General features: G+C 40.0%; 1 protein-coding gene and 1 long non-coding RNA gene across 9 annotated transcripts in view; one reads left to right on the forward strand and one right to left on the reverse strand.

The window, feature by feature from the left end:
* The window catches only part of LOC122465402, a 47,879-nt gene extending 41,164 nt beyond the window's left edge, over positions 1–6,715 (forward strand). The window contains exon 4 of the long non-coding RNA XR_006290215.1: positions 6,584–6,715. This is a non-coding gene — a long non-coding RNA (uncharacterized LOC122465402). The remainder of the gene's footprint in view (positions 1–6,583) is intronic.
* RGS12 (regulator of G protein signaling 12) overlaps positions 64–12,877 on the reverse strand; it is a 186,314-nt gene continuing 173,500 nt past the window's right edge. For all 8 annotated transcript variants that reach the window (XM_037898156.2, XM_037898160.2, XM_043544726.1 and 5 more), the window contains one exon: positions 64–6,883. In XM_037898156.2, the coding sequence (XP_037754084.1) occupies positions 6,525–6,883 (359 nt within the window). In that variant the 3' untranslated portion in view covers positions 64–6,524. The remainder of the gene's footprint in view (positions 6,884–12,877) is intronic.

Raw genomic sequence — 12,877 nt, forward strand, 5'->3', positions numbered from 1 at the left:
CACCAACATTTCTCACAAGAGATAATTGTTATCTGAAACTATTACAAGTAGTCAGTCTAAACATAATGGTGGATCTACACTAACAGCCTGACTCATGAACCCTTGAAGTCAATAAAGGTCTTTCTGTTGATTTCAATGGACTTTGGATCAGGCCTGATGGACCTAACCTGGGTGCTCAGCACTCTACATCCTTCAGGGTAGGCACTAGGATATGGAAACTGCTCTAAGGACACAGGCGGATTGAGAAAGGTGGGTGTGGCTACTTGTCATTGCCGCAGTTCAGCCCATCCACACACCAACACTGTTTTTCCCAGAAGAGGTTTGGCACATCCACACAAAGTGTCTTACAGCCATGGTTGTCCCAGTGCATTTTGGGACTTCAGAAGCACCTATCCCATAGTTCCCATAGCTCCCACAGTTTGTAGCAGCGGATTAGAGTAATTTCTAAACATAAGGTACTGCGCTGTGGGATGGAGTTAGGTGGCCTGGATGAACTTGTGCAGCTGCAATGCTCTTAGTTTCCCCACGTACACTGGGAAGAAATTATTAAACTGCATTGACTGAGACAGACCTGAGTCCAAGACTTTGTCTCAAGCTTTGTAACCAGTAAAACGAAGTGCCCAGATATTAAAAAGTGCTCAGCAATCAGCAGTCGTCCCCATGCAGAGCACTTTATAATAGTTGGCCATTTCACTGATCTGCTAAAGGGGAGCTCAGTAGTTTTGAAAATCTGGCCCAGGGTGGTTGTACGGTGTCACTGATACTTTTCGATACTATTGGTACATCCTGCAGTATCTCATGCTATTTGCTGGTCTCTATGGGATACATGCATCTGGTATCATCCTTAATATATTATATCAAATGTTAGGAGAAACAACTCTAAATGATAGTAATCATTGTCAGTGCTATTCAGAAGCTGTCCAATATGGTCCACATAACTAATATTGGGTAGCATTGCTTTTTTTGGGTATTACCTCTGGCAGTTTGGGGAATGTGCCTGTGTCCAATTATGAATCCCATTTGATATTATGAACACTATTTGTACTTGTAACAGTCAGTGTGCATTCGAATCACCATTTTGTGGCAGAAAACAGACTATATCTGAAAAACCGAAAGAGGGCCATAGACCTTGAACAGCCATACCCGAGTGGAACAATGGAGCCTACTGGCCAACCCATTGACTTTTAAGAACCCTCTGCCAGCAAACCTACCCAGTGGGGTCGGAGAATGGAAAATGCCAGTATAAGAAGAGAAGCAGAGAGAGGTCTCAGAACCTGGTTTTAAAAATAACATGCTCTCTGGCAAGGGGTGAAACCACTCTCAGAACCAAAAGACTCATCAAGGAGGAATGGGGCAAGAGGGACCTTACTCCCCTGAAAGACACTGAACAGAATCCAAAAGACTCAGAAATGGTGAGGTCTCTGAGAGAGGGAAATGTGTTCAGGTGTTTGTTGTTTTGTATAGATCTGTAACTCTCTTATGCTGTTTGAGAGGCACAGGGCAAAAGGCAGTTGGACCACAGGGTCCCACATTCCAAGAAGGGGTGCCAGACAGGGAGTCTGCACCCTTGAAGTGTTCCTGAGACACCTAAGACACAGTGCCTGGAAGTTGCTCAGATCCAGATGCTTGGAAAGCACAGGGGATCCAAAGTTTGGCCAATATAACAGAGTGGCGATCATCCAAAGGGGAGACTGAATCAGGGCTGTAACACCATAATCAAATTATTTTTTGTCATTTAAATGATACCCAGTCTGATGGAGAATCATTAAAAAACCCCTACATGAACAATTTAATTTTAACGAAGTGAGAATATAGATAGATCTGGATTTCACTTGAATCATCATTTTTACTGCTTCTTGGCTAAATGCTGATCTTACATACATCATCATCATGTCAGTGGAACTACTCCAAATGTACACCAATGTGACAGAGACCAGATTCTGGACTCATTTACACTTGTTAGGAAAGACAGGAGTAACTCCACTGAAATCAATGGAGCTGCACCAGTGTAAAACTGGCATAAGTGAAGAGTATAAGGTCCATAATCTGGACCATTGTCTTCAGGAATTGATTGACAAGATAGAGGACTAAGCCATCAAAAAGTAAATCAATTAAGCTGATTGTTTTTAAAGTGCTACTAGCTCTCAATTTTAGTGGAAATCACAATATAACAATGCATCTTAAAACCATAAAAAGAAAAGGAGTACTTGTGGCACCTTAGAGACTACCAAATTTATTAGAGCATAAGCTTTCGTGAGCTACAGCTCACTTCATCGGATGCATACAGTGGAAAATATAGTGGGGAGATTTTATATACACAGAGAACATGACACAGTGGTTGTTTCATGTTCTCTGTGTATATAAAATCTCCCCACTATATTTTCCACTGTACGCATCTGATGAAGTAAGCTGTAGCTCACGAAAGCTTATGCTCTAATAAATTTGGTAGTCTCTAAGGTGCCACAAGTACTCCTTTTCTTTTTACGGATACACACTAACACGGCTGCTACTCTGAAACCTGTCTTAAAACCATGTTATGTTGATAAGGTCACCCAATAGTTAAATATGCAGGACATTGCTCAAAGCACAATCACTCTTGAAAATACAATTCTGGGATTGGCTGTATCCATTTTGTTTTATTAACTCCATTAACCCTGGCAACTGATTCCAGCAGTAATACTGTGTTGGTTTAGTTTCTATATTCTCCCAGACCTTGCAAAGTAAAGCTAATATTATTAATTATTTCTAAGCTTAAGCAATAAATTGCCTTGAGCCCTAAGGTATGGGGTCATATTTTTAAACACCACTCCTGCAGCTGGAGTTTACATGTGGCTCATATTCAGAGGCAGTTTTGAATATGATATTGCTGAAATAGAGAAGAATTATTTTCCTGTATTCCAGGTTCCTTGGTTCACAGTCCTGTGCTTTCCAGGCATTCAGCCAAGTCCGGTCCTGTCTTCCCCTCCCCCTCCCTGTTTAAGAAAACCCATTTTAAGGCAGCTTTCTTTTACATCATTCATTTCTCTGAACTTGGTTGAATATCCATTCTGTCAAATCCAGTTTGCTGCCCTCAGAATCTAATACAACAGATCTTTCTTACACCTCAGCAGCTAAGTAGCCACAGAAAGGTTTTAATGGCAAACTGATATTTAATTTCTAAAATTAGTATTATGTTTGAAGAGGTGAAAGGTTTATGATGAACAAAGATGGCTCTGCCACTGGGGTGAAACAAATGCACCTTCATCCCAATATTATAACTCCATTCCCATTTCTAATTTAGCCAAATAGCTCTTTCAGATCAAGTATCCACACAGGGGAATTGCTCCAATGCCCTGGCACCGGGCATGTGTCAACATTCCAGTAGGGGACCCCACAGCAAAAGTAGTAGAACTTCTGGGAATGCAGTAGAACCTCAGAGTTATGAACACGTTGGGAACGGAGGTTGTTCATAACTCTGAAATGTTCGTAACTCTGAACAAAATGTTATGGTTGTTCTTTCAAAGGTTTACAAATGAACATCGACTTAATACAGCTTTGAAACTTTACTATGCAGAAGAAAAATGCTTTTTTAAATCTTAATTTAAATGAAACAAGCACTGAAACAGTTTCCTTACCTTGTCAAACCTTTTTAAAAAACTTTCCCCGTGCTTTTAGTAGTTTATGTTTAACATAGTACTGTAGTGTACAGTATTTGCTTCTTTTTTTATTTTTTTCTCTCTGCTAACTGATTACATACTTCTGGTTCCAAATGAGGTGTGTAGTTGATCGGTTAGTTCATAACTCTGAGGTTCTACTAAAGTCTAGTAATGATAGCAGAGGCCTGGGAGGCACATTCAAAGGTGTCATTAAGATCTTGGACACAGAACTCCCTTTGGTTTCAATGGGAATTCTGCAAACAGAGGATCACTTACAGGATCAGGTCTTTGATGAGTATACATGCAGCTAAGGCAAGTTACAGTGTCCCACCAAAATTTTGATCAGGAATCATCCTAGACACCAACTACTGCATTTCAGTTTTAAATATTCACTACAGTATTGGGGCAGGAGTTGATTTTCAAAGACACACCGCAAGGTGCAACATATTCAGGGGCAGATGGCAAGAAGCCCATTTGTTGGGGATTACTGATGTGTGAAGATACTTTGCTTTGATCAGAGCAAAGCTCTCAGCCGAAAACATGGACATTTATAAAGATGAAAACCTGTCCTGTCAGCAGTGAATTTGTATCATAATGGTGTCAATACAATGACACAAGACAGCTGGAATATGGGGAAAGCATCTTAAAGAATACAGAGATGTTTTAAATTATCTCTCAAGATAATTATACTAACCCTATAGATGCAGTATAAGAAGATATAGAATAATGTATCCTATGGACTACAATCTACAGCCAGTATGAAAACTTTGAAGACTTAAGTTCTCCATTTAGCCACAGAACAAGTAGCAGCTGAGTACCAGCAGGGAAAGCTCCCCCATACCGCATCACCAATGTCCTTTAACCACTACGTTATAGTGTTGACAAGTAACCACCAGATGCTAGTTTATACCAGCTTGTAGGCTCATTGCATTATTGCCTTAACTTATACCTATGCCTCATCTAGCAAATATCTATACTTATAGGCTACACTAGGGATAAGAAGTTACTTCAGGCTCAGTGCCTATTCAGTCCCTGCCAGGATGACTGCACTTACTTCCAAATATGGTGGGTTTCTGTGATGTAGGTATCTAGCCACAGGGAACTGGACTCCCATAACCAACTCACTTCATTTACAGTCCGATGATAGCTTTCTGCTACCACTGGCACAAGTAAGATTTGAATCACTAATTTAGAGCTGAAAGTCTCCGTATCTCCTTATGAATACTCTGAGTTTTTCAATGCCCCTACTGTAGAAGATACTGCAGTATCAGCACAACTTTAATGTTATTCTCAGTCCAATCTTAATTTTGGAAATTTGTTAAGGAGCAGCTGTTTTTCATGACGGGTATATATTACTCATCCACCAACAACTGTATTAAAAAAAGTAAACAATCCTGAGCATACAATTGACTGAGCTGGGTTTAATGTTAGCAAATGTGTTCCCCAAACCTAGGGCCAAAGTCTCTACTGGTGTAAAAAAGTGAAACTCCACTGAAGTTAATGGAGCTGTGCCCATAATTCTTTACATTGGGAAGGTCTTATATTACTGTTGCATAATCTTAAGAATCTGCAAACCCTTTAGACATGGCAAATACATCTGAGCTTTAAAAACTGATTAATTTGCTATAGCATTTCCCTGTTATGAAAAAGTTCACAATTTGTGATAAGCTTCGTGAAGGAGGAGCAATGAAAAATAGGTTACTTAGCAATAACAGTAGTTCTCCAGATTTATTGCCTCTTCAGATCCACAATCTAGGAGCCATGCACTATGCCTCATGAGTCCCAGAATCAATTCAAAGCAGTGAACCGATATGCAACTTAATGTATACATTCAAGACTGTGTCAAACAGAGATTGATAGAGGCCCATGCTTCACATTTCTTCAATACCTCTTTCAGCTCCCAGAATCATTACTAATTCAAAAGAAATGGGAAAGAAAGAAGAACAAGTGTAGATCTGCAGAGACAATAAATTCAGAGAACAGCCAAGAATCCTTTCTTCTTCCTTCATAATTACTCACTAGTTTAGAAGATTAGCTAAAAATACCAATCTAACCTAGAAGGAGGAAGAGGAATATTTAATTATAGATTAAAATAAACTCACAGACAGAGAGAGAACAGTGCCATGTAAAGATTTGGATGACCTCCATGCAGCTGCTTTATAAATCACTGCTATGGATATGTTACCAAGGCAAGCTACAGAAGCTGCTTTGCTCTGTCTGAATGAGCTTTATGGCTTTCTTGAATCTGGATTCCTGCCTGTGTAAAAAGCATGCCAGAATGCATATATCCACTCAGGTAATCTTTATAACAAGATTGAACTCCCCCTGGATTTCTCAAATGCTATCAGTAGACAGGAAGATTTGCCAAACAAAGAGTCTCAATGCTGTCCAAATAATAACGAATAGTACACTTCTCATCCAAAATACAAGTCTAGCAGCACCAAGGAATACTGTGGACTAGGAAAATACATTAGAAGATTAAGATGAAAAACCAAGACCACCTTCTGTAAAAACCTAGGTGGGACTTAAAATGACTTTGTCTTTCTCAAAGACATTAAAGGATGGCTTTATGCCGTGAGAATTTTAATCTCACCAATTTGGTCAAAGTACCAACAGGAACCATGATATGGAAAACAACATTAGAAAGTCCATTAGGTGACAGAACAAAATTAAATATCTCAACACTTTTGTTTAAATACTACTTTTCATTATACAGGTTCCAATTCATATAAGTACTGATCTTGGGAGATGCTGACTATTTTAAATGCCCATTGAAGCCAATAGGAATTGAAAACACTGAGTAACTTGCAGGAACATGCTCATAATGCATAGCTCTAGTGCTAACGATGCCAGGCAAAAATGCTGAAGCTGTTAATTAAAAATAGAGATTTAAACAAAAGTAGCTTTGTATTGATTCTCAGTACCCTTGTTTTTCTCACTCTTGACAGTAATCAGAGAGGGGAGGTCTGATGTCCTATAAACTCCTGTCCGCATCCTCCCCTGGCAAGATCTCAGTTCAGAGATACAGCCTTCGAAGCTGAGGTTCCCTTCTGAATCATCACAGGATCGTGTGCCACTGTCTTCCAGTTTAACTCCATCCACATCAATTACTCTGTTTACAGAAGTGGGAAGATTATCCCTACCACCAAGAGGATTAAGGCTTCTGTTGGTCTTTGTTTTGTGAGAGCTTTGCTCACAGAAGTTTCCTGCAGCCCCTGGTGAATCTTTTTTCTTTCTGTGGTTCATACCTAACAAAGAATAATAATAATAAAACAAATTATGTATCTTCTGATTTATTGTAAACAGTTACAGTCTTTAAATTACACTGGGCAAACTCTTCTCTCAGGTCCTCACAGCAAGTAGTCAACCAGGGTATTCTACTATTCCACTGGGAGATTTTTGTATGTACCAATAAGGACGGGGAAAAAATGCCAGTTTGGTACCTACTCAGGTGAATTTTGCCATAATTTAGTCTGTACCTTTCTTAGTTTAGAAATTGTAATTAGCATTATCCAATGTATACAAAAATGAGCATACAGTAAATGATGCCTTAATAAAACAAATTATTGTCCAGGATGAATCTCTACTGACTCCGCAAAAATCTTCACACCAGCAGGGGCAAACCCAAAGAGGAAGATTGCAACATTTCCAGCATCAACCAGAGGAGGAAAAAATAATGGAACAAAATGGGAGGACCACATTTCCTCATTTTATCACCTTATTGAGATATTATTTTTACTCAGCTCAAGATTCGTCTGTTCCCAGAAGTTGCAATTCATTCTATTAAGCTGAAAGCTGCCAATTATGGACTGCTAGATTTCAGTGTAAGACCCAATGTAGCATATAGTAGGATGAGAAATAACCTAGCTTGTTAATGGGGGGGAACACACCTTGTTTGAATAATGCTTGACAATTTTTGCCACTGGACTCCTCGTTGTTTTTGACAATTCTTGATTGTGTCTGATTTCTTAAAATACAAGTTTAAGGTGCTGAGAACAGTATCCACAATTGAGAGGAATTGTTACAGCTTGGGTCCATTCTCTGGCATTAATCATGCAATCTTATCATTATATCCCTGGTGCTCCCCTATCCCAAGTCTTCCCCATCCATGCTGTTAGGTCTCTCAAATATTTTGTACAGTGCCCAAAATCAGTGCTTTGGGCTGAGCACTCAGGCTGAGATTTTCAAAGGTATGCATACACTTAGAAAGTGTGTCATGTTAGCAAATACGTTTTAACTATATAATAAACATGATTTTGCCCAAAGTGAGAACTTTAACTACCCAGATACCTGTTGGAAAAATAATATGGAAAACACAAAATCTTCAATATGTTCTTGGAATGTGTTGGGAACAATATTTCATTTCAGAAGGTGGAGGAAGGTTGTTTTACATATGAATCTGAAGGTGAAAGGCAACTTGAAAGTGACCATGAAATGACAGATTTCATTATTCTAAGGGAAGAAAGGAGTGACGGAATCAGAATAAGGAGAATGGACGTCAAAAAAGCAAACTTTTACAAACTCAGAGAACTGGAATGCAAGGTTCCATACGAAAAACATCTAAGGAAAAAGATTGTTCAGGAGAGCTGGCAGTTTTTCAGAGAGACAATATTAAAGGCAAAACAATCAACTATCCTGATATGAAGGAAAGACAGGAAAGAAATGTAAGAAAGACACCAATATGGCTGCATCAAGAGCTCTTTAATGACCTGAAAATAAAAAATGAATCCTACAAAATGTGGAAACATGGACAAATTGCTAAGGATGGGTACAAAAGAATAGCACAAGCATGCAGAGACACCATTGGAAAGGGTAAGGCACAAAATGAGTTACACCTAGCAAGGGATATAAAAAGCAAAAAGAAGAGAGTCTACAAATACATGAGGAGCAAGAGAAAGACAAAGAAAAGTGCACATCTACTATTTAGCAGGGAAGGAGACCTGTGAATGACATCAAGAAGACTGAGGACTGTAATACCTATTTTGTTTCAGTCTTCACTAGAAAGGTTAATTGTGTCTAGATGCATAGCACAATTAATATTAACAACAAGAGGGAGAGCAGGGAAGGAACAGGTTAAAGACCATTTAGATAAGTTAGATGTATTCAAATTAGCAGGTCCTGACAAAATTCAGGGAAGGGTACTTAAGGAGCTAGCTGAAGCAATCTCCAAGCCATTAGCAATTATCTTTCAGAACTCACAAAGGATGGGTGAGGTCTCAGAGGGCTGGAGAAGTGTAAACACAGTACATATCGTTAAAAGGGTGAACAAAAAGAAATCATAGATCAGTCTGCATAACTGCAATACCTGGAAAGATACGGGAACAAATTATTTAACAATCAATTTCTAAGCTCATAGAGGATAATAGCCAACATGGATTTGTCAAGTGCAAATCATACCAAACCTAATTTCCTTCTTTAACAGGGATAATCATGGAATCATAGAATATCAGGGTTGGAAGGGACCTCAGGAGATCATCTAGTCCAACCCCCCTCCTCAAAGCAGGACCAATCCCCAATTTTTGCCCCAGATCCCTAAATGGCCCCCGCAAGGATTGAACTCACAAACCGGGGTTTAGCAGGCTAATGCTCAAACCACTGAGCTATCCCCCCGCCCCCATGGCCTAGTGAATGGTGAGAGAAGCAATAGCTGTGGTATATCTTGATTTTAGTAAAACTTTTGACACAGTACCACCTGACATACTTATAAGTAGAGTTGGAAAATATGGCTTAGAAGGAATAACTATAATTTAGCCGCTCAACAGGCTGAAAACCACACTCAGAGATTAGTTGCTTTCAAACAGGGAGGATGTATCTAGTGGGGTCCTGCAGGGGTCTGTCCTGGGTCCAGTACTATTTCAATATTTTCGTTAATAACTTGGATAGTGGAGTAGAGAGTATCCTTGTAACATTTTCAGATGACACCAAGCTGGAAGGGATTGTAAACACTTTGGAGGATAGGATTAGGCTTCAAAACAACCTTGATAAACTGGAGAATTGGTCTGAAATCAACAAGATGAAATTCAGTAAAGATAAGTGCAAAATACTACACTTAGGGAAAAAAATTAAATGCACAACTACAAAACGGGAAATTACTGGGTCAGAGGTCCCCAAACTGTGGGGCGTGCACCCCTTGGGGAGGGCAGGGAGGAATACTTGGGGTGAGGGGCACAGCTGGGGCTCAGGCCAGCCCCCACAGGGTGCAAGCAGAGAACAACACCTAGCTCTGCTCCTGCCCTGGCCCAAGGTGCCAGCCTCACACCGGAGTCCCCGCCCTGCCCCTGCCCCCAGCCTTGGCCCCCTTACTCCTGTCCACGTTCTTCCCCTCCCTGGAGCTGCAGCTCCACTCTGGGCCCCGGGGCGGGGAGGTGCAGGGGGGAGGAGGAGGACAGGGTAAGGCGGACTCAACCCTGAAAAGTCTGGGGACCACTGGGCTAGGTAGTAGTACTAGTGAAACAAATCTGGGGTTTATAGCGGGTCACAATTTGAATCAGAGTCAACAATGTGATGCAGTTACAAAAAAGTCTAATATTCTGCGGTGTATGAACAGGAGTGTTAGATGTAAGACATCGGAGGTAATTGCTCTGCTTTACGTATCATTGGTTAGGCTTCAGCTGGAGTACTAGCTCCAGTTTTGAGTGCTACACTTCAAGAAAGATGTGGAGAAACTGGAAAGAATCCAGAGGAGAGCAATCAAAATGATAACTGGTTTAGAAAACTGACCTATAAGGAAAAGTTAAAAAAATGAGTACGTTTATTAGTCTTGAGAAAAGAAGACTGAGGGAGGACCTGATACAGCCCTTAATGTATTTGAAGACTGTTAATAAAGAAGGCTGTCTTCAGCTGTTCTCGAAGTCCACTGAAGTAAGGCAAGAAGTAATTGGCTTAATCTGAAGCAACGAACATTTAGGTTAGATATTAGGAAAACCTTTCTAACTATAAGGATAGTTAAGCACTGGAATAGGTTACCGAGGGAGGTTGTAGAATCCCTGTCACTGGAGATTTTTAAGAACAGGTTAGACAAACACATGTCAGGGATGGTCTATGCATACTTGGTCCTGCCTCTTTGCAGGAGGATAAACTACATGGTCTCTCAAGGTTCCTTGCAGCCCTACATTAGTATGATTCTATAAGAGCAATCATGTTTAAGAATATGATAGCTGGTTGTCATTAACCCTAGAGTGGAGCTCTACGTTTAACCTCAAGCAGAAAACACATTTTTCAACGTCATTTCCACTACATGCATCCGACGAAGTGGGTATTAACCCACGAAAGCTTATGCTCTAATACATCTGTTAGTCTATAAGGTGCCACAGGACTCTTTGCCATTTTTCAGCATGACTTTTTCCTGCCTACACAAACTGCTAAGCAGGGGTTAAAGCAGTTTGAAACATGAGGAGGGGGAACACTCCCTATACTTTTAGTAGAGGAGGGGGAGCAGAGTTAGGATATAGATATTCAGGCCTGTCTGTAAAGGCCTATACTCTAAGAATTTAGGTGTATTCTTATCACTTGGCTAGTTATAGAGTATAAAAGAATCAAAATCACTGTCTGCTGGTGTAAGAGCCTTCTCTTACAGTGACAGTCTGAGGCTCTGTTCTTAGGCTAAGGCCTTTGGCTAAGCAGCAGAGGCAGCCATAAGCTGGGAAGCGAACGGTCGCATCCTCACATTCCAACCTAGTCACACTGAAATAAGGTGCTATTGGGCTGTTAGGAATACAATCCTGTCCTGATAATGCCTATCGCCTCAAGAGAAAGGGAAGTGCCTAGAAGATGTAAAAGGAAACTTAGTTTGATAGCATCCTGTCTGGCAAGAACTCACTTATCAATAGCTGGGATGTGAAATCCTCATTTGTGTGTTTGTTGTATCACTGTAGTCCCCATTTCCCTATTGTTTGTCTGCATAATCTCTGTCTGGTTCTGTGATTGCTTCTATCTGCTGTATAATTAATTTTGCTGGGTGTAAACTAATTAAGGTGGTGGGATATAATTGGTTAAATAATCATGTTACAATATGTTAGGATTGGTTAGTTAAATTTCAGTAAAATGATTGGTTAAGGTATAGCTAAGCAGAACTCAAGTTTTACTAAATAATCTGCAATCAATCAGGAAGTGAGTGTGTGTGTGTGTGGGGGGGAAATGGGAACAGGGAATGGGGGTGGGGAAATTGGAATCATGTTTTGCTAAGGGCAGGAATGGGAACAGAGACACAGGTAAGGCTCTGTGGTGTCAGAGCTGGGAAGGGGGACACTAAGGAAGGAAACTGGAATCATGCTTGCTGGAAGTTCACCCCAATAAACATCTAATTGTTTGCACCTTTAGACTTCGGGTATTGTTGCCCTCTGTTCATGCGAGAAGGACCAGGGAAGTAAGTGGGTGAAGGAATAAGCCCCCTAACAAGCAGCGTTCCCTGACACTCTCCTTTAAGATCCAGAGGTTGTCATGTTTAACATCATGTTAGTTAAAACATGTCAGTTAACATGTTTTCTATGATGATATATTTTCCCACAGGCAAGTAGGGGATTTAACCACACAATTCCCATGGGGATATAATATAACCCATGGGAGTTGTGTAGCAAATTCCATAGCTGACTTTGAAAATCTCAATTAATGTCTTTATATTTATTCTATAACACACCTAGTACACTTCCGGGTACCATAAGATCCGGGTACCATAATTATTAATAAATATATAATTAAGATCACTTTGGTATGATGTGTAAAATTGCCTAGGATGCAAACGAAAGCAAATTTCATGCTGTTGCAGAAAATCCTTGAGAAAACTTCTGTACAGAGAGGTTTCTATAAAATTAAACTACATTCCAAATAATGCAATAATATTCCACTGCTTTAGATAAAGTGAAGAGGGATGCCTCAAACCAGAAATGTTAGCTTTTTTTACTTTCCAGGGAACTAGATGAAATTCTAGATAAACCAACTGAGTAATAGCAGAGGAAAGGCAGGAAGCTTCTTCTGGTATGTCAGCCTGCTAAATTACAGCTACCCTTTAATGGGGCCATAGCAGATATATTATTGTGTTTATGTGGTAATATGTCAAACAAAGCATCAGCTTGATCTGAACTACTGTTTGCGTGGCATGGGTGAATAAATACTGTACTCCTACTCCAGAATGTTTGTTCTATATGAGGCAATGAAATATTTCTCTTACTTCTCCTTATTCTATCCATAAGAACAGATCTCTGGCTCTACTTTCATGTCCTTTTAAAAATGGTATTCTCTGCAAT

This window comes from Chelonia mydas, chromosome 4 (assembly GCF_015237465.2).
Source record: "Chelonia mydas isolate rCheMyd1 chromosome 4, rCheMyd1.pri.v2, whole genome shotgun sequence".
Classification (NCBI taxonomy): domain Eukaryota; kingdom Metazoa; phylum Chordata; order Testudines; family Cheloniidae; genus Chelonia; species Chelonia mydas.